Below are 26,188 nucleotides of genomic sequence, written 5' to 3' on the forward strand. Positions count from 1 at the left end.
GACAATCGACATGCTCATCATCAGACATGGCCCGAATCCTCAAAAACAGACAGTTCATATCCGCCCAAAACGTCAGCGCGGCTGCTCCATGCATATGGCCCATCATGCTGCACCACCCGTCATCGAGTACGTCCTCGACTGACGCTCAAACTACACGGGTCGAGCCCCGCAGGTGTCCTATCGGAGTACGGTCATGAAATTATTCCAGAAAGTCTATAAGTTTGGAACTATTGTCCTTAGTAGGATCCAAATTGTATAGAGGATTCTACTCATTGTATAGCGGGAAGATGCGAACCGTATGATATAGAGCTCGATTATCTGGAAGCTGCTGGTTGTGACTATAAGTATGGTCTTCGGGCTCTAGAAATCAACCTCAACTCATGCTGCAATACCTGTCTGTGAAAAGATGATTCAGTACATGTGACGAGGTATAAGATCTCGCAAGAGACCAATAAGGCACCACGGAAAAGAATCCGAGCACATCCTCCAGCCTTGAAGAACGAAATTCCACCAAAAAAAGCAACGATCTCTATGATACATCTGAGACATCTGCGGGTGCAGTCACCTGCAAGAAATGATTGGATCGACACTCAAGGATCAAGGAATCATGACGACTAATTGATTGATTCCCTGTTCTACTACATACTGTGCATACTACCTAACCGAAGTACATATAGTACTAAATACTACTGTCGCCTGCCGCTGACCCACCCAACCCGCTAGCCAAAAGGACCGCTTACGGAGTAGAAGTTGGTTCCCCCTCGTGATTCATCCAGGCTCAGCCTTCTTGTCTCCTCTTTCAGTCCCACTTCTCTTATCTTGTCTTCTTTTTGTTTGCGTTTTCGTGCTTCTGCTGCCTCTGGTTTGTTCTCTCAACCCTTGCAAAGACCAGACTTCCAGGTGGACGTCTTGGCCGGAGAACTGACTTCTGACTCTACATGCGGGAGAAAACCTTTAAACTGCCCGTGCGGCAGTTGGTCATTCTATGTATGTCTTCCGTCCCCGTCAAGTCCAGTATAGATATCCGCGTCTACGAATATTTCTAACCGCCTCCTGATCTCTAGCAATATGTCGCTTTGCAGAACCAGGTATGGCAGTCCCAAGTCTAGATACTTAGTCTCTCAAACGCTGATCGGTTTCCCCCAGTGGTTTTGACCTCGGTCTTACCGTACCTTGTATGTACCTTACTTTCTGCCCATTCCTTCCTGTCGTTCTCCGCCCACTGACATCCCGTCAGCCAGAGATGATCGAAGAAATCGGCGTCTCCAAAAATGAAGTCGGAAAATGGGTGGGAATCTCTTCCGCTGTCACCTCCATCTGTCAGGCTACCATGGCCGTGCCTTGGGGAGCGGCGTCAGATACCTTCGGCCGGAAGCCCATCATTCTGACGGGACTCTTCTTCACGATGATATTTTCCCTAGTGTTTGGGTCTTCAAAGTCTCTGGGGATGTTGATCACTGCCCGCGCTTTCCTGGGGCTCATGAACGGAAATGTCGGCATCATCCGAACCATGGTAGCCGAGATGGTTCCGGAAAAGGAGCTCCAACCTCGGGCCTTCAGTGTCATGCCGCTGGTTTGGACCATCGGCAGTATTTTTGGTCCCGCCTTTGGAGGCGCTTTGGCGCGTCCAGCCGTCAAGCACCCGAACCTGTTTGGGGGGTCCGTGTTCCTGAAGGAATACCCTTTCATTCTGCCTAACTTGGCCTCTGCTGTCTTTTTTGTGATCGGCATCACCACCGGGTGGTTATTCCTTCAAGTAAGAAGGCTTGTCCTCGGAGAACTACGACCCCTACTAATCGGCGATAGGAAACATTGGCAGCCAAAAAGGACCGTCGTGATTATGGGTTGCTTGTTGGCGACATGCTGACGCGTCCTTGCACTTCAAAGCGAAGAAAGTCCCACTTCAAGTCGCAAGACGACGAGACCACTGCCTTGCTGGGGGACCACCGGCCCAAGAGATCTAATGCTAAACGTGCTGTCAAAATCCCCAGCTGGAAAGATGTGTTCACACCGCAATCCAGCATCATTCTGTTATCATACTCTACAATGGCGATGCATAACATGGCATTTGATTCACTCTTCCCAGTGTTCTTGCACAGTCCAGCCCAAGTGAGAGACGGCAACCCAGACGTCAATCTGCCATTTAAGTTCATTGGCGGGTTCGGCGTGGGTATGATACTCAAATTTCCCTATACTACTCTATACCCTAACTGACCTGTGACAGATTCACAAACCATCGGCATCTACTATACCCTCATCGGAATCATCGGCATGCTCGTGCAGTTTCTAGTCTTTCCTACTGTAGCAAAGAAATACGGGGTTCTGAACTGCTATAAAACTGTCGTCGTGATATTCCCGGTCCTGTACCTGTTGACTCCCTTCACAGCCCTGACGCCCGATTCTCTCCGACACGTTACGGTGTTCCTGCTCATGCTGGGAAAACTGTTCATGTCGATCTTTGGCTTCCCATGCATCACCATCCTCCTCACCAACTCGGCCACCAGTCTGAGTGTGCTTGGGACGCTGAATGGAGTGGCCACCAGCGTGAGCGCTATCGGACGGGCCGCAGGGCCCGCCATCTGCGGTGCGGCATATTCATTTGGGGTAAAGGAAGGCTATGTGATCTTCCCCTGGTGGCTTCTAGCTACGTTTGCCTCCGTGAGTGCTATTCCCGTTTTCTGGACGGTTGAGTCAGAGGGGTACCAGGGTAATAGCGATGATACCGACGATGACTACGATGATGATGGTGATGACGGCCGTCTTGTTGAAGACAGTGAGGAACCCGATGCGACTATCGCGTACGGGGAGGGGTATGGGCCTACCGATCCTCGCTCTAGAAGTCTTCACTAGATGAGAAGCTAGAAGAGGATTCAACACACAGGTCAGTGTGCACTTGTTCCCCTGCATACTGGAAAGGCTCCGTCAGGGAGCCTGTACCTTGATTAATCTGGCATGACATTTACACGATTGTTACGATAAACTACACGAGTGTGCATTGGTGTACATCGCATGGACTGGATATAGATTGACAGCACAGCACAGGATAGCATGATAGATAGTATGACGATGTCTTACAAGTTGCCAATTTACTCAAAATCCATTTTCATCTCTTGCCATTTGTCTTGTCTGCTGGCCTCCCAACTTCTGTCGACGGTCAAATTGTAGACGACCCACGTGACAGGCCTACATCATCTCACGTGACGTTGCAGCCTCACCCTCCGAGCGACAACCAAGGTCTGAAAGTGATAACCTCAGTACGCGCCCACACAGTCCCTTTCTCGCCGGCTCCTGCTTAATCGCTTTACCGAGTGTCGCCACTGAATCCCGATTGATACCTATTTGATAGACCGCCAATATGGGAAAAAAGAGACGTGGTCCGACGCTGGACGAACTTTTGGCTCGTCCGTGGTGCTACTACTGCGAGCGTGATTTCGATGATCTGAAAATCCTCATTTCCCACCAGAAGGCAAAGCACTTCAAATGCGAACGGTGCGGCAGGAGGCTGAACACGGCGGGAGGTGAGTGTCGAGTCTCCAATAGGCGACATCCTCGCTAACCGCACATCCCCCTTTCTAGGACTGTCGGTGCATATGAGCCAAGTACACAAGGAACAGCTGTCCTCCGTCGACAATGCTCTCCCTAATCGATCCAGTCTCGATGTCGAGATCTTCGGCATGGAAGGTGTCCCGGAGGACGTCATCCAGGCCCACAACCAGCGAGTCGTGACCCAGTTCCAGCAGGCGGAGGCAGAGCGGCAGGCCGTGACAGGAAACCCTCCCCCGGGAACAGGGTCTGGCGGACAGCCTGCGAAGAAGCCCAAGCTGGAGAGTGTATCCGACATCAAGAAGCGGCTGGCGGAACACAAAGCCAAGAAAGCCGAGGCTCGCGCGGGAGGCAGCAGTGGCGAGGCGACGCCTATCGGCGCAGGACAAACTGGATTTGTAGGTCGACACTTCAGCCATTCCTGCGAAAGGTACATGCTAACAACATGTAGGGACAGCCTCCCGCAAGTGCGCCCGCCCCCGCCCAACCATTCTCATATCCCCAGCCGTACGCAGGCGCAAGCTCTCCTTATCAACAAACGGCAAGTCCAGTATACCAGAACTTCTCACCAGGCGGACAACCGCAATACCCATCTAGTGCGCAGTATACGCCGACTGGCTATTCCCCACAACCGTTCCAGGGGACCCCTGGACAGCCCGTTCCGGCGTATGGAGCCACGCCACCGCCGTTCCCACCCCAGCAGCCCGCACAGCAACCGCTGCCCCAGACGCACACCCCTCCACAGACTGCCAGCTACATGCAACGGCAGGGCAGTCTCCCCGCGGCCCCCAGCCTTCCTCAGCGGCCAGTTGTCGGCGCCCCGCAGGTCAATGCCTATCAGATGCAACAGATGCACATGGGACACACTGTCCATGGCACGACATCTCCGGCGGGCGTGTCGAACGGCGACAAAACCGCAGCGCCCGAGACGGCGCAGATCTCCTCGTCGGTGGACGACCTGATATCGGGGGCAGCCAAGGCCGCGGACCAGGCGGCCACCGGTGCTCCGGCGCCGGAAGAAAAGGCCCCCAAGAAAGACAAATCCAAGGCAAGATTGGTGTATTCTGACAATGAGACCAGTCCGGAGGAGAAGATGGCTAGACTGCCCAGGTACGCATTCGTTCCCGATCGCCGTGGGGAGACGGTGTTGGAAGCAGTTCCTCCTGTTGCTGTTGCCGGAGCCACGCGGGACTCGGACACGGTCGTCGATGCTGCCGATTAGCGATGGGCTCGACAACGCCCGACTCGTCGATCAAATGTGCCATCGCACAGCTTTTCCTTTCACGCTATCTGATCCCCTTCGGTCGCAGCGGGATCCGTAAGTGCTGTCTATCGGTGTCGGGGGCCGCGAGGTCACCGAAGGGAAAGAGGAAAAAGAATGGACCAGACTCTCCAGCTAAGTGCGATTTGCAATTCAACTCTAGAGATAATGTCGCCATTTTCACCTTTCTCTGCTCGGTCATACTTTGCTACTTCCTGCCCTGATTGTCGTGTCAGTAGTTTGGTGAGTCGCTTGCTGCCCTCGCTCGCAGGTGTCTTGGCCTTTCTTTGGGATCTATCCATTCCCTCTCCTACCGGGACACAGGCACATCACTGCCGATGCACAATCCGGACGATGAAGATGGTGAGTCGGTCGTTCACTTGAGCGAGGCACTGATCTCAGTTGAGTCCAGGGGTTGGATCTGGGAACGGGTTGGTTTTGTCGGTTGGTTCATACTGTAAGTCTAGTCAAGGTAGGCTGCACTACACTACATCCGCGCAATTAATGTAGATTCGCATACTGTAGCGTGCCTTGTAACACAAGCTCCATCCATTCTCCAATTCCTCACGTAGAAGCCGCGCCGCAAGCTCGGGGCATCAACATATCAACACCGCACCACACCGGCTTAAGCCCTCTTCTCCTTAACCGCCGCCCCAAACACCACCAATCCATACACCGCCAGCACACTCAACCCCACGGGAACCATCTTCTTCGTCTTGATCGCGCGCGGGATCGAGCTGCCGCCCAGCACGGCCGATGCCAGCAGCCCCAGCTCCTCGCCGTAGGACTGGCCGCCGCGCAGCCGCGAGTAGCTGTACAGGTAGAGGGCGCCGACGGAGAGGCCCGCCGCGATGGAGGGGATCGAGCCGGTGCGCGCGTAGCCGATCATGCCGCCGAGCGAGGTCAGGGCGCCCAGGGCGACGGCGGAGTTGGTCTGCAGATCCGACTGGGCGGTTGTTAGTTTTATCTGCGGGATATCGGTGGAGTGGAGGGTGGGATAGAGGGGAGTAAGTACCATGTTGGAAGGTGTTATTGATGTGGTGAGTTGTTTTGATGGAGCTGGGGAGGTATGGGGTGAGGAGGTAGCGGTTGAGATGTCATCGTCCGACTAAGGTATATGCGCGTGCTGTCATTGGTGGAGCGGATTACTAATTCCTGGCTGCCATCTTTGTATACAGGCATTTATTCCCAGTACTCATGCCTATGCATCCCCTGTCCTATGCCCAGTACTTATTACTGCAAGTGAAAGTTGAAAGATCATTAGTAGACACTATCCTGAATCAATCCTTGAAGAGTCCTCCCAGCAAGTACATGTACAACCCTCAACCTAAGCTCAACCGAACCCTCAATGTACAAAAACCAATCCTGCGCCGGTCGCTGCAAATGACACGCTAATGACAAGCTGATGCGAGTCCTATCTCAATCGCGAGGCCCAATGGTGATACATATCAACAAAAGAGAACCGAATGTACAGAATATCACTCTCTACCCGTAAACAAAACAGCAAACCGTAGAATCAAAAGAAAGAGAAATGTGTGATCCTCTCAGATCCCTTACGCCGGGCGTGGGTGGCCCGGTGGGGGTAGAGAAGGAGGCGGCGGAGCCCCATACGGCGACATGTAAGGGTATGGCGTGTGGTACGGTTGTGGAGGTGGTAGATGGCTTGGAGGTCCGGGAGGCCCGGGGAATGGTGCCATAGACCGGGGATCCACCTGGGCAAACGGGGGGAGGGACGCCCGGTGAGGAGGAGGCATTGGTGCCAGTTGATGATGTGGTCCTGGAGGTGCCGGAGCCAACGACGCCGGAGGAGGCATATGAGGTGCCGGAGCAAGGCCAATGTCAACGCGAGTTGGCCCTTTGATGACAGGATTGGGTGTCTTCTTCTTCTTGCCCATCTTCGGGGGTTCAGCCGCCTTTCTGGCAGCCTCAGCCGCGCGGTCAGCCTCAATCTGGGCTTTGGACCGCTTCGGGTTACGCGTGCGTCCCTCCCGGTTGAATCGAGCCCAATGATTAAGCATGGCCTCGGTCCGTTTGGGGTTCTTCGAGTTGGCGATCTTTTCCCGTCGGGCGATCTCTGCCGGGTCCAGGGCCTCGTTTTGGCCTGTTACGCCAGGAGTGGTGCTAGGGGCAGGTGTAGTTGCAGGAGCACCGCTTGGGGCTGGTTCAATGGGAGGCAGGTGAGTTGCAGGGCGGGGTGTCGGCGTCGCCGTCGTGGGAGTAGTGGGCTCCCGGCCTTGGGTGCGACCAGACGAACGGATAGATGGTACAGCAGCGGGTTGGGGGGCTTCAGAAGTCGCACGCGAGCCCATGCGGGCACCTCCCCGACCGCGCCCACGTCCACGTCCCCGCGCAGAAGATCGAGCAGGCGTGGATGGGTGGGCTTCAGGCATGATATCCGACCGACGGGAGCGCGTACGCCGCTTTGCCTGGGGTTCCTCATGCTCAACGGGTGCTGGGCTTTCGACTTGGGTCTCGTCAGTTTCATTGGCCTTGCTGGCAGCTTCCAGTTCTGCTGCCTTGCGCTTGCGCGTGGCCTTCCCAACGAACTCCTCGCGGGGAGGGTTTTGAAACTTGGGGATGTGTCGGGTACCGAATTTGATGATAGTCGGCCAACCATCGGGATTAGGGTCCGAACCAGCTTTGGCGGCCATCCGTCTCGCTTGAGCACTGGTAGGCTTGAAGCCACCTTGTGTGAACGGATTTTGAAATCCGACCTTGTCTTCCTTGGGATCATGTTTGTAGCCGTACAGTGTGGCTTCCTTTTTGTCTTCGAAAACTGCTGGTCGGTCCAACTTTCTGGGGTTGGTGGTGGGTTTGGCATTGTGGCGGGTCGCAAGCTTGTGGAGCTTTTCAATGGCCAAGTATTCATCCTGCCATGCCTTCAAAGCATAGGCAACGTTCTCCGTGATCGCGTAGAGTTCATCAGATGAGCGCGTCTCGGGATCACGGAGTTGAGAGAGGAAGTCCTCCAAAGAGGTTATCTCAAGAAATTCACCCCTCGTGCTCTTCGTCATCTTATACGGGTTGGGTCGATCCGAGAATTCAGATGCATCCCGTTTCTTGCCGCGTTTGGAGTCGTGGAAGACCTTTGCCCAGGTCCTATCGAGGCCGGATGATAGCTCCTCATAATCCTCGGAGAAATTGCGGACGTCATGGATGTTCCAGAGATTGTGGAGGCGCTTGTCCAGAGAGACAGCGTCCTGTTCGCGCGAGAATTCGTGAAGTTGATTGGAAAGTGCAAGTTCGGAATCCGCCTCCGGCCCTTCACCTTCACCCTCTAGATCGGGCTCTTGTCGATCATTTTCAATTTCGTCACGGTCGTTGTCCTCGTCCGCCGAGGTGGATTCTGCGATTTCAGCCGCACCATCTTCGGCAGCTTCGACATCGCCATCATCTTCTCCGTGAGCAGTATGGTTAACTTCATCATCAGATGCACCCTCAGAATCCCCATCGTCATCATCGTCCAAGTGATGCTCATCGTCATGGAAGTCGGCGGCACTCTGGTCATCTCCATCTGCAGCCCTGTCATAGGTCGAAAACTTTGCAATATGCGGATGAACCGTAGCGATGTGTTCTTTTAGAGCCTCTTTCTGAGAAGAAGAATCTTCGCCCGACGATTCGAAATACTCGCCACACCAGGCACATTTAGATTTGTGCGTCATGGGAGACGGGGATGGTGAGGCTTGAGTAGATGTAGAGCGAGCATGAATTGGCTCGGAGAACTGTCGGCGCAGTGGAGAGTCCTGGCTGGCCATATCGGAAGTATGGCTCTCCCTTTCAATATCGCTCTGGGCGACGGGAGCCATGATGGTGGAGCCAGGCGGTCAAAGAGACCCGAGGAGGATGATTATTGAGAGAAGTAAAGGACGGTGATCTTCCTCTGGGGCCCAAGGTTGGGACTCGAATCTAAGCAGTTGTAAGCAGTGGTACTAGTGAGGTCGAGTAACCTTGGGTTGAAAAGTTCGCTTGCGGCGCCAAGACGCCAGTAGTGATGCAGCGCAATCTCAATATGAAATGTAGGGGTAAAGGGGAACATCGGTGTAAACGGAAAAGAAAAACGAAGCGACCATAAGACGATGTAGGGGATCAAATGAGAAATCAAGGCAGATATAGGTGATAAGTGAACGATGATGGGTTGACAGGGGAAGAGTAGATGTAGGCGTGGACACGCGATAAGCGACGTACCTTGGATGATCAACAAAATCGGACCGAGACAGGACAACTGTCGAATGATGAAAAGTGGTTGACGTCTCTGCCGGACGTTGAAGCCACGTAGAAGGTGGAAGGGTGGTGATATCGACCTTGGTGGTCGCGAACAGTTGGCAGGGATAGTCGTAAGTAGTAGTAGTAGAGGGACTGGAGAAAAGTGGATGATGGGTGGAAGGCAGTTGTGTTCTCAAACGGGAAAAGTACAGAACAACCGAGCGGGTAAGCCAGGAAAACGACGTATGGTATCGATCACGCTCAGGCTCATCGGCTCCACGCGAGGTTGAGAAATGGATGAGGAGGATGAGGAGAATGAGGATTGAGACTTGTCATAAAAAGGAGGAAGTAAGAAGAGAAGAGGTAGAGAGGTTAAGGGTGAAAAGGGCGGTGGTTCAGCCAGAGAAAAGCTCGACCGGGTAGTATGCTGGGATGGCCTTAGGGATTTGGGAGATGAGAAAGGGAGAATGAAGCGCGGAAGAAAACAGAAAAGGGTCTTCAGGAGATGACTACTGGAGTGATCCTCTTGGATGAGAAGAGAAACACGAGAAGTCGACAGTGTGTGGACAACAGGAGCAGAATGGTGGTAGTCGTAGTACTGGAAGTATGAAACTTTCCCAGAAACAGAGGGGGTCCAGAAGTACGAAAGGAAAGGGGGGTAGAAGAAAGGAGGAAGGAAGAAGAGGGAATGGGCAAGCGAGAATTAATACAGGAGATGAAGGAGAAGAGAAGAAGCCATGCAATGAGGAGTGGATGGGGGTGGGAAAGAAGAGCGAGGATGGCGATGGATGAGGGTGAACAACAATCATGAAGGGTTGGAAAAAAAGAGTAGGTAAGGTAGGAAGTAAAGGCGTCGTAGTAGTAAGAAAGTTCCCTCAGCCCACTCCCTGGTTGGCTGGAGGCCGGGGCGGAATGGGGCTATACCCGAATGGTCCAGCCTGGGATCCACCGGAAAAAGACCGCCTCCGGATGGATCTTCCGTCTATGCTTCTGTTCTGTTCCGGAGTATCTAGTATTGGATGCAGTTTTCTTTTTGCTTTTACTGCTGGATGGTGTGGTTGTGCATTATCTCTATTTTAAAAGACCGTGTTCTGGTCATTTCACCAACATGTGTGGCGACAACCCGAACAACCCTGTCATTGGAGCGACTATACAATCGGTATCTATTCTGTATTGGAACTGTAAGATACTCCCGTGTTCTATGAGGTATATTCGATGCCCATGATTCTCGTTACTACGTGCCTATGTACTTAGATATTTGTCAGGTGCTTTCAGTCAATGGTCAGGAAGTTTGATCGTATGATGCTGCGCTGGTAGTCTCGAATAGTCGGTCGTCTACACAAAGAGATCAGAGACAATGAAAGCGACCATAGCATAGGAGATCATGGATGATTATCGTCCAGCCTCGGCAGCTGATCCCCCAGAATCTTACATGGATTGTGTCATACTACATTTCTACAAAGAGGATAGAGAGTATCCGAACCAAATCACCTCGTTATACTTATTTGTTCTTCTCCCCAACATCCAACGCGACCAAAAACCGACTCACACAATTATATGCCGCTGCAGTAGCCGTGATCTCCACCACCTCCCGGTCATTGAAGAACCCTTTGAGTTCCTGGAACACCTCATCGGGAACACTGACCGTCTTCGTCATGGCGTCCGTGTACTTCATCACGGCACACTGATCCGGCGTCAATACACCCTCCTGCACCTTCTGCGAGACATCCGTCTCCTTATCGAGGACCACAGCCAAGCCAGCCTCGCTGAATCCGCCCTCTCGCAGGAGCGGTGCATGGTGCTCCCATTCAAACCACGCTTCATTGAGGACTGCCACACGACAGATAACTAGCTCCTTGATCAGCTGTGTGAGACTGGTATGCGTGCGGATGGCGCCAATAAAGGAGTTCCAGCCATCGGCGACGGGGAACGAATGTAGCAGAGCTCTGTCGAGAGGAATGAGGCCTCCAGCGCCGCGACGGGCCTGTACCCGCGCGAGAATGTCTGCTTCCTCGGGCGTGCTGGTGGGAGGAGGATTGGGTACGTATGGGAGGCGCATGGTGATCGATATCCGACAAGCTTTCGGGATTGTATCTGTGGTTGTGAGTCACGGGTCTATGGATAGGTTGACTTAGGATATGCGCACCAGACAGAAGGCGAGTCGGTTCTTCTTGAGCAATTCAACAGCCTACAATGGAGTTGCGAGAGATTTCCAGCCATGGTGGGGAGACGCTATTTATGCCGGGTCTCTCTGTCCAACCCCACGTCCCGCGGAACCAGCGTCCGCTATTGTACCCGAATCCGCCGGCTATCCTGGGGTCATGTTTATCTTGGAGATGACTGGGCTTTTTCAACACGCTAAGTAGAACTCTGACTCATACGGCTTCTGAGCTGTGTCTGGCTTTTGGTGCTTTCTTGGAGTAGTTTTGCATTCTCTCCGGTCTTCGCTGCATTGTCTGCTTTTGGTACGTTGGTTCGAGGTTGAAATAAGGGGGTTTGTTTTGCAGCACTGGTTTCCTAGCAATAATGTTGACAATTAATAGGTTTCTCGCAGAGGTATGTCAATGTGGTGTTAACACTTACCTGAGATCAAGGCTCGACCTTCATGGAATGTGGCTAGATATATATATCCAGGCACACTGTTTACCGTCGTTGTAATAACACCAAGGAAGAACCGAATAACCACAACGAAGCTTAGTTATGATCACGACTGACCCCTGGCTATCAGTTTTCTTATTGGGAACTCCTGTCGTTGAACTGACCAGTCCATAATCATCTGCATACTTCCCATAGTCCCAGTCGACTAACGCTTCTTGGCACAGGTCATCCGGTCTCCACCACCCAAAACAACCACCGCCTGTCGACCTCACTACTGCAAGCTCCCTCTGGATCTCTCATCTTCACCACATCCCCAGATACCCACACCTCACAGAACATATCACAGCCCACGATGCCTCCCAAGAACTCGAAGCCCACCAGCGACGAGCTTCTCGCCCAATTCGACGACCTCGGCGTCGACTCGACCAGCGATCAACCCTCGAAACCAACCACGACAGCTCTCCCCGCCCAATCCGAACAAGACATCCTCGCCGAACTGGACAATCTCGCATCCCAGCGTCCCAGTAGCGGGCCGGGGACCCCTCGACTGTCAACCCAGGAAACGAGACCCGCGACGAGGTCCCCCAAGCCCGCCGCCAGCACCACCGCGTCCGGTCGGACGAGCGAGGACAGACCAGCCCCGCGCAAGTCGGGCGAAAGCACTCGTACCTCTCGCGCTGCAAACAAGTCGACAAACGTGCAGACACCCGAGCCGGAGAAGTCTGCGGCCCAGGAGGCGCCCTCGAGTAGCGGCGGCGGCGGATGGTGGGGAGGCATCTTTGCAACGGCCAGCGCAGCGATGAAGCAGGCCGAAGCTGCCGTCAAGGAGATCCAGCAAAACGAAGAAGCTCAGAAATGGGCCCAACAGGTCAAAGGAAACGTGGGAGCTTTGCGAGACCTGGGTATGCTGATGGACCCTACGTGACAGCCAAGTCAGGCTTGATTCCTACTAACATCGTACAGGTGGTGAGCTTCGAAACATGGCCATCCCCACCTTCACCTCCCTCATCCACACCCTCGCGCCTCCGATCTCCTCCCACGAGCGTCTCCAGATTCACGTCACCCACGACCTCCAGGGCTACCCCAGCCTGGACCCGATGGTGTACGCCGTCTTCTCGCGGGTGATGGCACAGGTGGAAGGCGGCGACCTGCTGGTCATCCAGCGCGGGCAGGAATCCGCCCCGAAGCGCGGGCTCGACATCACGGGTAGCCAGTCCGCGCCGGGCTGGCACGACGGACCGTGGTGGCGCACCGTGACGCCCGGCACGCCGCGCAGCATCTCCGCCGTGCGCGGTGCCGTCGAGGCCACCAAGCTGGCGCGCGCCAGCGCCGAGTCCTACGCCAGCGAGTACTTCTCGCCGCGCGGCGGCGTGGAGGAGGCGGCCAAGCAGGCCACGCAGGTGTTGAGCGAGTCCAACCCCGTCCGCAGCAGCGACATCTTCCTCGCCATCCAGGCCATCGCGCAGACCTCGTCGACGGACCTGTTCAAGGCCGGCCCCACCACCGACAAGGCCACGCCCCCGGGCGTCGTCGACGTCCCCGACGCCACCGAGGAGGAGGTCACCTTCGCGCTCTACCTCCACGACCCCATCCACGGCATCGCCTTCCACACCATCTCGCAGGCCGTCCCGCAGAAGTGGATCGCCTGGCTGGATACCCCCGCCCCGGCGGCGGATGCCTCCTCCGACGAGGCTGATGTGCCGCGCGCGCAGGTGCCTGCGGACATCGCCGAGATCATCGAGAGCGGCGGCGTCGACCCGCGCGAGTGGGCGGCCGAGTGGATCGAGGAGGCGCTCTCGCTGGCGGTCGGGGTGGTCGCGCAGCGGTACGTCGCGCGACGCATGGGCGTGGGCGAGGCCGGCGTCGCCAAGGGCAAGATGCGCGCGGAACAGGCCTCGGCGGTGGAGAGTGGAGCGGGCGAAGCTGCGCGGGCGCTGTAACTTGAGTACTCTTTTCGTTTTAATACCACTACCTTGTGTTTTTCTAATTTTACGCATTGAATGACGATCCGTTATCGCGTGTTTGCAATCGTGACTCTATTCCATGTCCTGTCCGGAACCTGCATTATCATCATCCCATGCAATCCATCACATGTATATACACCCGACGGGAACCCGAACCCGAACCTAAACTGAACCTCACGATACTGTCATTAATCATGGTCTTCAATGCAATGGTTTAGAACATAAAAAAAAAAAAACCCAGATCAACAGGGGACGGAAAGGTCAAACTCCAATGCAGCCAGAAACACAAAGAACCGGGGTGGGTATCTATCTATTCATCCGACAATTGTTTCCGTTTTCGACCTCATTCAATTCCCATACTCATTCTCCAGGACCAGCGGGCCATCGAGGCCAGGGACGTGCGAGAAATTGGCACACAGCGCAGTGACACTGTCGTCGTCAGTTCACGCTTCCAAACAAAGTACAAAGGGGATTTACCTGGTCATCCCATTTAGGACGGTGTGGGCGTCGGTACCCTCAGGACTCGCCTGCAGGGCCTTCTTCATATCGGTCAATTGAGCGGCCCACGTGAAGCTGCGCTGTTTGAGCGGCGACGCGGCGGCGCCGTTGGTGTGGACGCCGTTTGTCTTGATGCCATTGGTGTGGACACCATTGGTCTGGGGCGTGGTGTCCGTCTCGGCATACAGATAGCCGCGGGCCCAGTAATAGGGCAGAGCGCGGGTGTAGTGGATGGGCTGGGACTCGACGTCCGGGCGCATGGGCAGGTTGAGGTTGTACAGCTCGACGCGGGGGTCCCAGACTTGGAGGAGATGGTTGACGAGGCGGACGGCGAGGCGGGAGGCGGCGAGGATGGTGTCTTGCGGCTGGGGGTCTTTGCTGCCGAAGGAGATGGCGATGCCGCGCTTGCCGCAGGTGGCGGCCTCGAGGGCGCCGCCGACGGTGCCGGAGGAGAGGTTGTAGATGGTGGAGGCGTTGCGGCCGTGGTTGGGGCCGGAGATGACGAGGTCGATGGGGGGGCGGTCGGCGAAGAGGTTGAACAGGCCCAGCTGGACGCAGCTGGCCGGAGTGCCGTTCTCGATCACGACCCAGTCGGGCTTGTCATCGGCGGCGGCGTCGCTCGTAGCGGACTCGTCCCAAGTGCCGTCGTTACGGAAGGCGGAGGGCGGCACGTAGGTGGCTTTCAGGGCGGCTTCGATCAGGTGGGCTTTGCCGATCCAGGACCGCGAGGCGGCGGGGATGGCGACGGAGACGAGGTGGCCGGCGTCTTGGAGGGCATTGACGAATGGTTGGATGTAGGGGGAGAGGCGGCTGGAGGGCGGACCGTCATCGTTGACAACCTGGGAGGTTAGGTTCGTTCTTGTTATCGGAAGGGTGATAGTGGGTGTAGATGATCGAGTCGTGTGACTGAACGCAGCTAAGATCCCATTGAAAAAAGGGGATCCGCGAAGAAGCAAACAGGGAACAGGAGATATAGTCGACCTACCAGTATATGCATGTTGGATGTGATCTATGCGACTAGCGGAGGAAGCGGGGAGGAAAGAGCAGAGAGGATTCGGTGCGGAGACGAATGAATGTATAATAATGCGAGTATAGAACTATGACTTCGTTCGGATTTCCGAGCTCCAGAGCTTCCGAACTTATTTATAATAAGACCAGCGGACTGGATAAGAGCTGAGCCCGTGTTCTCCCTGCGTGCAGCACGAGTCCCGAAGACATACCGGGGAAGAAGGCGACTCCATCTCCAATTCTGGTGGTCACGGTGAAGAACTGCGGGGAGGCAACGGGTTCGTCGGTATGCGTATTACCGCCCGAGAGCAGGGTTTGGGCCCATGAAGGCGGTTATATTACCATCGAATACCGAAGCTGACCAGGCCGGGCCCGAAAAGAGGCTGCGGTGAAGCCGACAATTTGTCTGGTCTCTCGTGGGGACGAAAAGGGACGAAAATGTCTGCAAGTCACCGGAGGAGAGTACGGAGTAGGGTAGCTGTGAGGTAGGATTTGGCCAGTTCTAGATCTACGAGTGGACTAATTTGTACTATGAAATCGAACTCCAGTACATAGGTAGGTTAAGTAGTTAGGTACTCCGTACCTAAGTACGTTGGCTAGTATAAGGTACTGCATGCACTGCAAACCTTCAGACCAGTGTTATTCATACCATGCACATAGTTATCATTAGGAATTGCCATTATTCAGATGAACGACTTCTGCACCTTTGCGATATGGTTTCCAACCATCCTAATTAGATAATCTTGCACCATCGGTTACTCCATTCTTTTCGGAGTTCATCTGTCTTTTCCTTTTTCTTTCACCGAAGAGCCGCTCCAGGCCAATCCAAGGCTGCTCCCACCACACTGACTCCACCCGCTTTCTAGAAATAATTTTTTTTCCCCCCTGCTCAATATCAATAGAAATTGCATGTTATGATTACCCCATTGATGATGTCGCAATCATCTCATGTCATCACAATACATAATACGGAATAAGCAGTAATTAAACGAAGGAAAAAAAAAAAAAAAAAAAAAAAAATAAGAAGGGAAAAGGAAAAAGACCCTGGTGGACCCAACATCCTGTTGCATCTCCTGATACACGGAGGACGGCACCCCGTGGGTGTCGTCTCATTCATCCTGATATGCTTCAGACTCAACGTCAAACTGTGTTGCGTGTTTGTTTGGCGTCGAGTAGGACAAAATGGGGGAGATGCTGGTCTTCTGGCTACTGATTGGAAAAAAAACAAACTCTAGGCATGGGCAATTATCGGTTGCCGAGAAGCCCGTGGGCAATATCAGTAGAACTATTCATAGAGTCGATCCCCCTCGTGCGTGGATGGTGGACGATCCTCCTGACTGTGCATGACCGTACTCCGTAGTACTTCGGAGCATCTGTCACGACATTATTATCTTCGACGTTCGTCTCTCTCGATTTCATTCTTCCATATTAAAACAATCATTCTCTGTATAAAGACCAATCATACCGAACCGTCAAACTATTTCTACTAAAATCTTGGCCTGTGCACGATCCGCCCAACATTTGAAGCTTTGGCGCTGTAGAGGCCGATCGTCGCAAAATCTGTGGTGGGGATCCGTCCTAGTCAGAGCCACGCTGGGCCAATTTCTGTCCTCATCACCACCATCCATCATCCATCATCCATCTTCTTCTCTCCTTCTCCTCTCTCACCATCATCGTCACTCCCTCCATCGCCCACCTATCCAACTTCATTCGATCCAACGCTCGCCTCCGTCCACAACCCACCCTCTCTATATTCCCTCTCTCGCAGCACACCCCTGGGAGAGCCCCCTCACATCCCAGCGCCAAACGCGCTAAGAACTGCCTGGGTCTGATTCTCGAAGTCAACCCCTCTGTCGCCCCCCTTCAAGCCCCCTGTATGGACTGCGGGACTGCTGGTACCGCTGCGGGCATTGACCCCAAAATTCTCGATAATTGGCAATCCGATACCGCCTTTTCGCTCCCCTCGCCGTGGGAGCACGCCGTCTACGAACAACCTCTGGAGTGGGACACGAGTCAGGATTCGAGTGAGGCGGATGGTGAACTCGTGGACTTGAATTCCGCGCAGCCCTCCCGGCCCAAGGATCGGTCCCATGTTCCTCACCTAGGTCCGCGGAACGACCTCTCCAGCGATGGAAGGTGCGCATTCCTCATCCGACCCCCGACATCGGTGGTTTGATGCTGATATTCGTTCTACAGTAACCAAGGTACTACTTCCCTGGACAAGTTTGGTCTCATCGACAGCACGGTCGAAGGGACCGTCAGCGGCACTGTCAGCCCGCGCACCTTACCGTCAGCCGATGACAACTTCCACCTGGACGAATCATGGCCGCACATTCAGCTGTTCAACTCCATGACTGCCGGTATGCCGATGGACGCCTCGATGTTCTACCCCTACACGAAAGAACCCTCCACCGTGCCGAACACCGTGATCGTCGACGATGCCGCGAGCCTGCCGCAGGAGCAGGGCTTTTCCGATCTGACGCCCGACCAGTTTTTCTCGTTCCAGAACCTCCCGCCGCAACAGTACCCGTACGCGGAGGCCTGGTCTGAAACCCCTTCAGCTTCTCATATGGTCAACCAGACTCCGTCCTCGATGTCCATGGGACCGCAGGCCCCCGGAAAGGAGATCAACGCTCTCCGCGATTTCCAGGGCGCCATGCGGTCTCTCGAATCGCGCTGGCTCAGTAATCTCGAGTCCCAGCTGCCCACCAACATGACTTCCCCGGCCTCCCTGTCGACCATACCACCGGAATCTGGCTTCTTTAAAGAAGAGCCCAAAGGCCCAGACGGTTTCCACTACAAGTCCGAGACGTCATCGGTGTCTGGAGATTTCTCCGGAATCTACGAGTGTTCTTACTCAGCCACGAGCGATGATGCCCCCGCCTTTGCGGAGCGTCAGCTGGATGAGGATGGCCCGTGGAAGACCACCGATTCGGACGAGACCTCACCCGCCGTGTCCCCGCCCGTCCCGAACACTACGGCCTTTATGGTCAGCGAGAACCCCGCGGAGACTTTTATCGTCTCTGCTCCTGCCCGTTCCCGTGCCTCATCCACTGCCGCCCAACGGTCTTCGGCGCGCCCGCAGCCCTTAGCCCTTCAGACGGTGGCCACGGTCCGCAAGCGCAAGCAGCGCAACTCCACTGTCAACATCGATCAGAACCAAGCAAAACCCCTTCAGATTGTTCAGGAGGATGGCCAAGGCGGGTCCATCGCGTCGGCCGACTTTGTCTCGCCGCCTCGCGGGGCGCGTCGGAAAGGCCCGTTGAGCATGGTCGGACGGGCTAATGCTGGTTTGCGACGGAAGAACAAGGATACATGTGTGCAGTGCAGATTGAACAAGCGCAAGGTATGTTGACGCTCATAACAGTCGAAGAGTGGTTACTGACGGGTTGATAGTGTGACGGCAACTCTCCGTGCGATGCCTGTCGCCCAACGCTCCACGAACAACCGTGCGCGCGGGCGTGTTTCGCCAACATCGTCGAGTACGGAACGTGCAATTATATCTGTATGAACATCTTCATTCAATGGCATAGACGATTACTGACATTGTTAGCTCAACGAGCGGTAAATCATCCGACGTTAGATCGATCGGGTCGGGTTCGTATGGAAATTCCCGCCGAATTCGACCTTCAAAATCTTCTTTCTTTCCTTGGCGAGCGACAGGGACGGTTCAACATCCGTGCCAGCCAGTCTTGGGGATCTCTCTATGTTCTGGACCTGTCAGAGACCTACAAGTTCCTGCGAAGTCTGTGCGACTACAACGGGAACTCGCGGGCTAACTTCCTCGAGTTCATCGACCGACGCATTGTTGAGTCGAAGGACAAATCGAAGAACTGGTTGACTTGTGTCAAAGACTGCGATCCGATGAACAATGTCTATGTATGTTCCTCCACATATCCCTCTGACGCTTTCTAACGACATCCAGACTCTCCTTTCTCAATGGAACAACATGCCCAGCCGCGCCAGCTACAGCTTCGTCCCGCTCGAAGCCAACGGCAAGGAACGCCCGATGGATATCAACAACCCCGAGGACCGACGCGAGATTCTCCTGGCGGCGCAGCTGTCGCGCATTGTATGCCGCATGCTGGAGGTGGAAGGGTTCCGTAAACTGGAGCGCGACTTCTACAACATCAAGTGGAAGCAGATCTCGCAGGAGACGCACCTTCGGTTCCTGGGCGAACTGGGCCACATCCTGCTCACACTGCGGTGGCGGGTATCCTGGTGGAAACGGCTCGGCGACGGGGGCCAGGAGCCGGACCCCAGCAAGCAGCACTACGTGGACCGAGTGGACCTGCTCTGCCGGATCCTGTATGTGTACTACACATGCGTTCTGGCGAAGCTGCCGTCGTGGTCGATGGCGGACGTGCCAAAGGGCGTGTGGTCGACGTACGCGGACTCGGCGAACGCCGTGTGGGACGACTTCCCCGTGGACCCGACGGACGAAGGGTTCCAGCGGTGGATGGAGCGGGGCCGCGAGTTGATCGAGCAGGCGGGCGTGCCGAGTCGGCTTCCGAAGGTCTGACTTGGGAGATGGACTGATTAGATTTAAGATACCCTCAGCGATGTTTTACGAGTGACGAAGTTGGACGATTGTATATGTTTTTCCGATTTGTACATGTTTCTCCGTACATAGTTTTTAACCGTTCTCAACTTCTCCATTCGATTGAACGTAGGGGGTATCATGATTCGTAGGTCCGATATTGGCAGCATATGTTTATGTTTATTTCTTCCCCTGGTTCTCCTTCTTGTCCTTTTTCCCTCCAGCCAGCATCTCGAGATGGCCCGCACGCGCGGCGAGACTGCGTTCCGTCCTGGCCGTCAGACCGGCCGTGAGTTTCTGCCCAGTCAGCGACCGCCGCACGATCGACCCCGACGTCGATAGGGAGACGGGCAAGTATTTACCTTGGTCAGTTTCTTCTGCTTGATGAGCGACTGTTTCTTGGGCGCGACGTTGCGAGGACCGATCCGTTTGGGGCCTTGGGTGGAGGAGCTGGTGCTGGTGCTGTTAGCGACGAGGCATCGGGGTTGGAAGGGGGGTGGAGGGGCGTACCGTTTGGCGGGGGTCGCCTTGGCCTTTTTGAGGAGGCCTTGAGCCATTTTGTGATGATATGAGGGAATGAGTGAATGGGGCGGAAAGGAAGGAGAGTCGGTAAAAGGGAGTCTGCGAGGGAAGAGATGGTGGAGAAAATTGTTGCTTATCGGGGTCACGTGGGAGGGATGATTATCGTCGGCTCCACTGCATTATCATATCATTATCATATCTACATAGATCTATACATAGCAGCAGCTACTACTACTGTATTATTTCTATATACGACTGAGGATAGAACGATCATTATTTAAATCGTAGAATAAATACACGAAGTGAATGCGCGCTTTACATCAGTAAACATCAGCAAGCGGCCGAGACGAACGTAAACATGAGATGCGCTACACAGGTCTAGAAGGCCAGGACGGCGGCGACACCGACGGCGACAGCGCCGAAGCTGATGGCCTTACGGTCGGCAGCGCCGGTGAAGGTGGGCATGGCGGGGGCGCTGGTGGAGGGGGTAGAGGTGGCCGTGGTGGTGGGGACGGGGATGGCGGAGGAGCTCAGGGTGGTCGAGACGACGGCGGTGGAGGTGGGCACGACGACGGGGATGGTGGTGGGGGTCATGGTGGACTGGGCCTGGGTCTCGGTCTCGGGGCAGATGGTGGTGGTCTCCTGGTCGACGATGGTGGTGGCCGCGGCGGTGGTCTCGGCGGCGGTGGTCTCAGTAGTAGTAGCAGCGGCGGAGGTGGTGGTGCTGCTGGACTTGGTGCCGTAGTTGGGGTTCTTGATGCCGAACTGGGTGGACCACTGGTACTGGCCGGTGCCCTCGACGACGAGCAGGAGGCCGTAGTGGGTGGTGTCGGGCTCGAGCTCGGTGCCGGGAGTCCACTTGTAGGAACCGGTGTTGGGGATGCCGACGACGAGGGTCTCCAGGGGCACGACGTTGGTGCTGGGACCGCGCAGAAGGACGAGAGAGACGGTGCCCTCGGTGGTGGGGGTCCAGGTGATGTCGTAGGGCTGGCCGACGGGGACCAGCTCGTTGAGACCGGGGGTCAGGATGGGGTTACCACTGGGCGCCTTGGAGTAGTCGGGCTGGGTGTAGGTGGTGGCGGCGGCCAGAGAAGCCAGGGCCGAAACGAGAGCAGCAGTGAAGAAGCGCATGGTGGATGGTAAAGTAACGAATGAATGGGATTGAGAATGAGAACGAAGGAAGAAGATGATATGTCTGAGACGACCGACAGAGGGAGAGGCTTTTAAGGAGTGACTAGGCTGATAGCCGAATGCAAGAGAGAGAGAGGCAAAGTTGGAAGCGAGGTGAGGAAGCGAAGCGAAGGAAAAGAGGAAAAGAGAGAAAGAAGAGAGAAAGGAGGAGGGGGCGAGGGAATTGTTGGATGAAATACTCCTAGGGCGAGAGCTAGGCCGTTAGGGCCTGGCCAGAGACATCGTGACTGGGTGGAATGTGGTTGTTCCCAAGACAGAGACCCTGAGAATGCTGGATGCGATGGTCTTAGTCCGGAGATTAGCAGGACTAGTGTACGAGCCGCTCGCCAACGGGAGGCGTGGAATGCCTCCACTGGGAGGGACGAAGGTTATGGACTAGGGTGGCTTAGACTGTTGAGATGAGATGATGGTTTAGTTACCTGGATGGAGACTCACGATGGAGTAGGTACAGTTGCAGATACGAGGTGGTGCAGAACAGGTCAATAGGTACTGTATGTACCTTAGGTGGGTAGCTACTCAGGTACAGGACACGACAGACGTATGACAGGAGACCGAACATTCTACTCCATACATCAGGTATGACAGAGACAAACGGAGTCTCCCCGAAAGAAAAGTTTGTGAAATTGGCCTGGATGAGGCTGAGCGCTAACAGGTCGCGTTATTTGGGGGCGACGAAGCGATTGCTCAAGAGGAATCCTCGAAATTAACTAAGATTGCAAATGCACCCCACTTGTCTTACTGTTGGTGACCAGGCAGCAGGGGTTGCCTAGGAGTACAAAGGAGAGGACAGAGTAGAGTATGAAAGATCAGATGAGAGGTGAGAGGAATATGAGAGAGATACCTGTAGAGGAATGAAAGGAGGATCATCCTGATCATCGCTGTCTCCTCCGAGGATGAACCCATCCCCCACAACCACCACCACAGTTGGGTATGAACCGCCGTCGCTCCTTTCTTGTTCCTGACGGCGGGTGGAGCGCTCAGCCTGGGTTTAATTAAACCGCTCAGCCTGAATCCTTTACTTAGGTACAAAGCATGATAATAATAATGCTCTGTAATATAATAGTATATGTACTGTAATTCTCCGGCAACGTGCATCCTTGCAGAAGAAGACCCCGAAAATACTGCGGTAGCGCTTCGCTTAACTGGGGCCTGTCTTGGACCGATCGAACTATCGATTCTGGCGGTCAACGTCCACCTCACAATGACTTTATGCTAAAAGATACTAATAATAATACTAAAAACACCATGTAACCTCATGTTCAACATGAGCAAGGTTACATCGCACGACATACTCCATTCGGACATGACATGACTTCACTCCTCATCATACTGCATATACTATACTGCATCCTAATGCATATACTACTCCTACGGAGTACTGCTCTACTCTACCCATGTCACCGTCTTGGTCTGTAACCACTCATCATACCCGTGCGCCCCTCCAAACCGCCCAAATCCACTGCTCTTGTACCCTCCATGTGGCAGCACCGCCTCGTCGTGGATCGTCAACGAGTTGATATGGACCGCCCTACGTCAGACCCTAGATCAGCATCCCCGTTCCAAGATTCGTAGTCAGCGGAAGATCAACCTACCCGGATTCAATCTGTTTTGCCACCCGCAGGCCCCGGAACAGGTTATCCGTAAACACCGCCGAGGACAGTCCATACTCCGTGTCGTTGGCCAGCGCCACCGCCTCCTCCTCGCTGTCCACCACCATAAGCGAGACCGTCGGCCCAAACGACTCGGTCGCGTACAGGTCCATCGCCTTGGTCACGTTGCCGACGATCAACGGCCGCATGCTGCTCCCGCACGCCTCCGTCGCCGCCGCGTCGCCAAACACCACCTCCGCCCCCTTGGCCAGCGCGTCCGCTACCAGCGCCTTGTTCTTGGACACCGCCGCTGCCGCGACCAGCACCGGCGCCGGCGTGTGCTGTCCAAACACCTTCTCCGCCGCACCAGCCAGCAGCTCGCGGAATTTCTCCGCAACGCCGCGTTGCACGATGATGCGCTCCGTCGACATGCACACTTGACCAGACTACTCCTGTTAGAAACAGACCCCCCAAACCTCGCAAAAAGACACTTACATGCATAAACGCCCCCAGGGCGCAGTTGAACGCCGCGCGCTCGAGGTTCGCATCGTCTAGCACGATGGCGGCCGCCTTGCCGCCTAGCTCGAGCAGCACGGGCTTCACGTACCGGCCCGCCAGCGACGCCACGACAGCGCCGATGTGCGTGCTGCCCGTGAAGCTGATCTTGCGGACGGCCGGGTGCGCGATGAGCGCCTCGGTGACGGCGGGCGCATCCGTCACCTTGTGGTACAGCACCTGCAGACAGCCGTCGGGCAGGCCGGCCTGGCGGAAGATGTCGCCCAGCGCCCAGAAGCACTTGGGCGAGAGCTCGGAGCCCTTGAGGATGGCCGTGTTGCCGGCGGCGAGCGGCAGCAGCACGGCGCGCGTGCCGAGGATGAAGGGGGCGTTCCACGGCGCAATGCCTAGAATCACCCCGTACGGCTCCTTGAACACCACGGCGCACTCGCCCTGCTCCGACACGGACGGCACTGCGCCCTCGATGGACGGGATGCGCGCCGCAAAGTCCTTGATGAAGGCCGCGCCCATCTCAAACGTCTTCTCCGCGAACGGCCGCTGCGACCCCGTCTCCTCTATCTGGTATGCGATCAGCTCCTCGCGCCGCGACAGCATGATGTCCGCCGCCTTCAGGAGGATGTCGCGCCGCGCGTTCGGCGTCGTCTTGCTCCACGCCGGGAATGCCGCCTTGGCCGAGTCGACGGCCCGCCGGGCATCGTCGACGGACGCGCCGGCGCACCGGTGCGCGACTTGTCCCGTGGCCGGGTTGTAGACGTCGAAGACGGTATCGGTCACGATGGACTCGTTGTTGATGAGGAGGGGGACAATGTCGGCCATGGTCATGGTTCTGGAGGGCAATTGTTAACTTTCACGTAGAAGACAGACAAGGTAGGGTTCTCGACGCACCTAGGTCTAAGTAGTTGGAATGCACGGAGAAGAGGCGAGGTGAGGGGTTAAAGGGGGGCCGCGAAGGGGGGACCGGGAGAAAATGCGGCAATGAGGGGTGAGAAACCGCGCCAGTAAGGGAGCGTTAATTATTGGTAGAGGCTGGATGTCCTCCACGTTCTCCCACTAAATTCAGCAGCGTCCTGGATCGGCTGGTGGGGGAGGAGAGGCTGTCCCGATATGCCCCCGTTCGTTCCTCAGGTGCGGTTCGGAAATCCTCCATCCCCACATTGACGGGAGGCATTCCAGTGCTTTAATGCTTTCAACGCGCGGTATCTCGTCATGGATGTAGGAACCAGCGTAGTGATACCTTATGGAGTTCATCCCCTGGACATCTGTTGAATAGACCTGTGAGTCGCGCCCCTGACACTTTGTTCACCATGTTGTGTTGTAGACTGACTGTGTGGGCAAAGAAAACGGACTCGGAATTACGGAGTTAAAGGTACGGAGTAGTCCCGCGCCGGCCCATCGGGGCCACCTGTTATTATCAAGAAAGCATAAAGATTTAGTAATCGTTGACAGTATAGTTAAGTACGGAGTAACTACCGGCAGTAACGTGGACTCTCAGTAGAATACCTAGAACGTCTTCACTCCGTAGACAACTGCCGGTGCGGTTGAAACTTTAGGCATAGTTTAGAGTCAAACATGATTGACATGATGCTTGTACTCTGTTTGGGTATGCGTCGGGAACTACCCGCGGCTTCCACACCCTACTCCGTACACTACTAGGTAGATACCGTCCCATACAGACACGAATATATTGAACCAACTGGATATCTTTGAATACCGATACGAAACCTAACACCACCGGTCCTCTACCAGAAACATCAAACCCACCCAGACGCCGATATGCACCCGACACGCAGCCACCCATCGGAGCTTACTTCCCCGCCCAGATCTTCGTCTCGGACGACGACTTGGACATCGACCGCGAGATCTCCGCAAACGGACACGGTGACGTGGCCGACGGCGCCGTGCTGCTGGCAATGCTCGAGCGGTCGTCGTCGCTGGAGCTCCCACTGCTGCCGTCGCCCAGGATCTTCTTCTCCCCCAGGTACCCTTCGCGGTCGTCGATGATGACCTCGGACATCTCGTCGGCGAACTCCTCGCCGTCGCGGATGCGCCACTTGGCGAAGAGGTCGTTCTGGATCCAGATCACCTTGCTGATCGCCCGCACGAGCGCCACCTTGCGGCTCATGGAGAGATGCGGGTGCGACATGAGGGCCTCGGTGAAGATGTCCTGGATGAAGCCGAGCAGGGCACCGATGTGGATGTATTCGATGTTGAGCGGGTGGAGGCGTTCCTGGCCCGAGTGCATCATTCTGTTGCGGTCAGCTGTCGTTCTTCCTGTGGAAGAAGGGGCGTCACGGTAGAGCCACTCACCCAACCTTGTTCAGGTACCGCCAGAAATCCATCTGCGTGGGATCCGAGCACAGACGGATCAGGTACCAGCGGAGGAACATCTTCCGCCGCTGGATCTGGGGGCTCTCCTCGGTATAGAACTCCTCGATGGGGGTGTCGTCGGCGGTGTCTCGCGTGTGGAAGGCCCGCGCGGTGATGTCTTGTTCGAGCAGTTTCTTGTACACGATGTTGACGATGGCCGGGATCAACGCTTTGATGTACTTGGCACCGCCAACCAGCGCTTCAACGTCACCTGGGGAGCAGACGGTTAGCACGGTGCCCTGGGTCGGGTCTGGACAGATGGAACGTACTGGAATTGAAGTCCAGCATGTCGCGGAGGTAGTTGATGCGGGCCTCGAGCCGGGTGTAGAGGGCCTTGCGACTGACATGTTTGATTGGACGGCCGGGGTCGATGGGGATTTCCATTTTT

At 55.4% G+C, this 26,188-nt stretch overlaps 12 protein-coding genes across 12 annotated transcripts; 4 read left to right on the forward strand and 8 right to left on the reverse strand.

The window, feature by feature from the left end:
- Positions 1 to 938: 938 nt before the first annotated feature.
- On the forward strand, positions 939 to 2,850 carry ATEG_03837 (MFS transporter; the record flags this gene model as incomplete). The annotated part of the gene is made up of 5 exons (XM_001213015.1): positions 939 to 987; positions 1,065 to 1,088; positions 1,242 to 1,756; positions 1,807 to 2,170; positions 2,225 to 2,850. The coding sequence occupies 5 exons, from the start codon at positions 939 to 941 to the stop codon at positions 2,848 to 2,850; spliced, it is 1,578 nt and encodes a 525-aa protein (XP_001213015.1).
- Positions 2,851 to 3,355: 505 nt separating this feature from the next.
- Positions 3,356 to 4,765, forward strand: ATEG_03838 (putative C2H2 finger domain protein; the record flags this gene model as incomplete). Its single annotated transcript, XM_001213016.1, has 3 exons — positions 3,356 to 3,518; positions 3,577 to 3,941; positions 3,995 to 4,765. The coding sequence occupies 3 exons, from the start codon at positions 3,356 to 3,358 to the stop codon at positions 4,763 to 4,765; spliced, it is 1,299 nt and encodes a 432-aa protein (XP_001213016.1).
- A 415-nt stretch (positions 4,766 to 5,180) lies between these two features.
- On the reverse strand, positions 5,181 to 5,822 carry ATEG_03839 (TMEM14 family protein; the record flags this gene model as incomplete). Its single annotated transcript, XM_001213017.1, has 2 exons — positions 5,181 to 5,259; positions 5,479 to 5,822. The coding sequence occupies 2 exons, from the start codon at positions 5,820 to 5,822 to the stop codon at positions 5,181 to 5,183; spliced, it is 423 nt and encodes a 140-aa protein (XP_001213017.1).
- Positions 5,823 to 6,357: 535 nt separating this feature from the next.
- Positions 6,358 to 8,610, reverse strand: ATEG_03840 (uncharacterized protein; the record flags this gene model as incomplete). The annotated part of the gene is made up of 1 exon (XM_001213018.1): positions 6,358 to 8,610. The coding sequence occupies one exon, from the start codon at positions 8,608 to 8,610 to the stop codon at positions 6,358 to 6,360; it is 2,253 nt and encodes a 750-aa protein (XP_001213018.1).
- Positions 8,611 to 10,278: 1,668 nt separating this feature from the next.
- Positions 10,279 to 11,066, reverse strand: ATEG_03841 (carboxymuconolactone decarboxylase family protein; the record flags this gene model as incomplete). Its single annotated transcript, XM_001213019.1, has 3 exons — positions 10,279 to 10,342; positions 10,440 to 10,462; positions 10,557 to 11,066. 3 exons carry the CDS (start codon positions 11,064 to 11,066, stop codon positions 10,279 to 10,281), a joined length of 597 nt encoding a protein of 198 aa, XP_001213019.1.
- Positions 11,067 to 11,957: 891 nt separating this feature from the next.
- On the forward strand, positions 11,958 to 13,545 carry ATEG_03842 (DUF5427 domain-containing protein MTC1; the record flags this gene model as incomplete). Its single annotated transcript, XM_001213020.1, has 2 exons — positions 11,958 to 12,507; positions 12,569 to 13,545. 2 exons carry the CDS (start codon positions 11,958 to 11,960, stop codon positions 13,543 to 13,545), a joined length of 1,527 nt encoding a protein of 508 aa, XP_001213020.1.
- Positions 13,546 to 13,916: 371 nt separating this feature from the next.
- On the reverse strand, positions 13,917 to 15,064 carry ATEG_03843 (5'/3'-nucleotidase SurE; the record flags this gene model as incomplete). Its single annotated transcript, XM_001213021.1, has 3 exons — positions 13,917 to 13,998; positions 14,047 to 14,906; positions 15,053 to 15,064. 3 exons carry the CDS (start codon positions 15,062 to 15,064, stop codon positions 13,917 to 13,919), a joined length of 954 nt encoding a protein of 317 aa, XP_001213021.1.
- A 1,887-nt stretch (positions 15,065 to 16,951) lies between these two features.
- On the forward strand, positions 16,952 to 19,597 carry ATEG_03844 (uncharacterized protein; the record flags this gene model as incomplete). Its single annotated transcript, XM_001213022.1, has 5 exons — positions 16,952 to 17,211; positions 17,272 to 18,421; positions 18,472 to 18,580; positions 18,629 to 18,954; positions 19,001 to 19,597. The coding sequence occupies 5 exons, from the start codon at positions 16,952 to 16,954 to the stop codon at positions 19,595 to 19,597; spliced, it is 2,442 nt and encodes an 813-aa protein (XP_001213022.1).
- A 198-nt stretch (positions 19,598 to 19,795) lies between these two features.
- On the reverse strand, positions 19,796 to 20,172 carry ATEG_03845 (DUF2462 domain-containing protein; the record flags this gene model as incomplete). Its single annotated transcript, XM_001213023.1, has 2 exons — positions 19,796 to 19,912; positions 19,978 to 20,172. 2 exons carry the CDS (start codon positions 20,170 to 20,172, stop codon positions 19,796 to 19,798), a joined length of 312 nt encoding a protein of 103 aa, XP_001213023.1.
- A 343-nt stretch (positions 20,173 to 20,515) lies between these two features.
- Positions 20,516 to 21,268, reverse strand: ATEG_03846 (GPI anchored serine-threonine rich protein; the record flags this gene model as incomplete). Its single annotated transcript, XM_001213024.1, has 1 exon — positions 20,516 to 21,268. One exon carries the CDS (start codon positions 21,266 to 21,268, stop codon positions 20,516 to 20,518), a length of 753 nt encoding a protein of 250 aa, XP_001213024.1.
- Positions 21,269 to 22,711: 1,443 nt separating this feature from the next.
- Positions 22,712 to 24,249, reverse strand: ATEG_03847 (aldehyde dehydrogenase; the record flags this gene model as incomplete). The annotated part of the gene is made up of 3 exons (XM_001213025.1): positions 22,712 to 22,856; positions 22,921 to 23,363; positions 23,413 to 24,249. 3 exons carry the CDS (start codon positions 24,247 to 24,249, stop codon positions 22,712 to 22,714), a joined length of 1,425 nt encoding a protein of 474 aa, XP_001213025.1.
- Positions 24,250 to 25,237: 988 nt separating this feature from the next.
- ATEG_03848 (protoglobin family protein) lies at positions 25,238 to 26,184 on the reverse strand (the record flags this gene model as incomplete). The annotated part of the gene is made up of 3 exons (XM_001213026.1): positions 25,238 to 25,679; positions 25,741 to 26,011; positions 26,070 to 26,184. 3 exons carry the CDS (start codon positions 26,182 to 26,184, stop codon positions 25,238 to 25,240), a joined length of 828 nt encoding a protein of 275 aa, XP_001213026.1.
- Positions 26,185 to 26,188: the final 4 nt, after the last annotated feature.

This window comes from Aspergillus terreus, genomic scaffold (assembly GCF_000149615.1).
Source record: "Aspergillus terreus NIH2624 scaffold_5 genomic scaffold, whole genome shotgun sequence".
NCBI classification, from domain to species: Eukaryota; Fungi; Ascomycota; class Eurotiomycetes; order Eurotiales; family Aspergillaceae; genus Aspergillus; species Aspergillus terreus.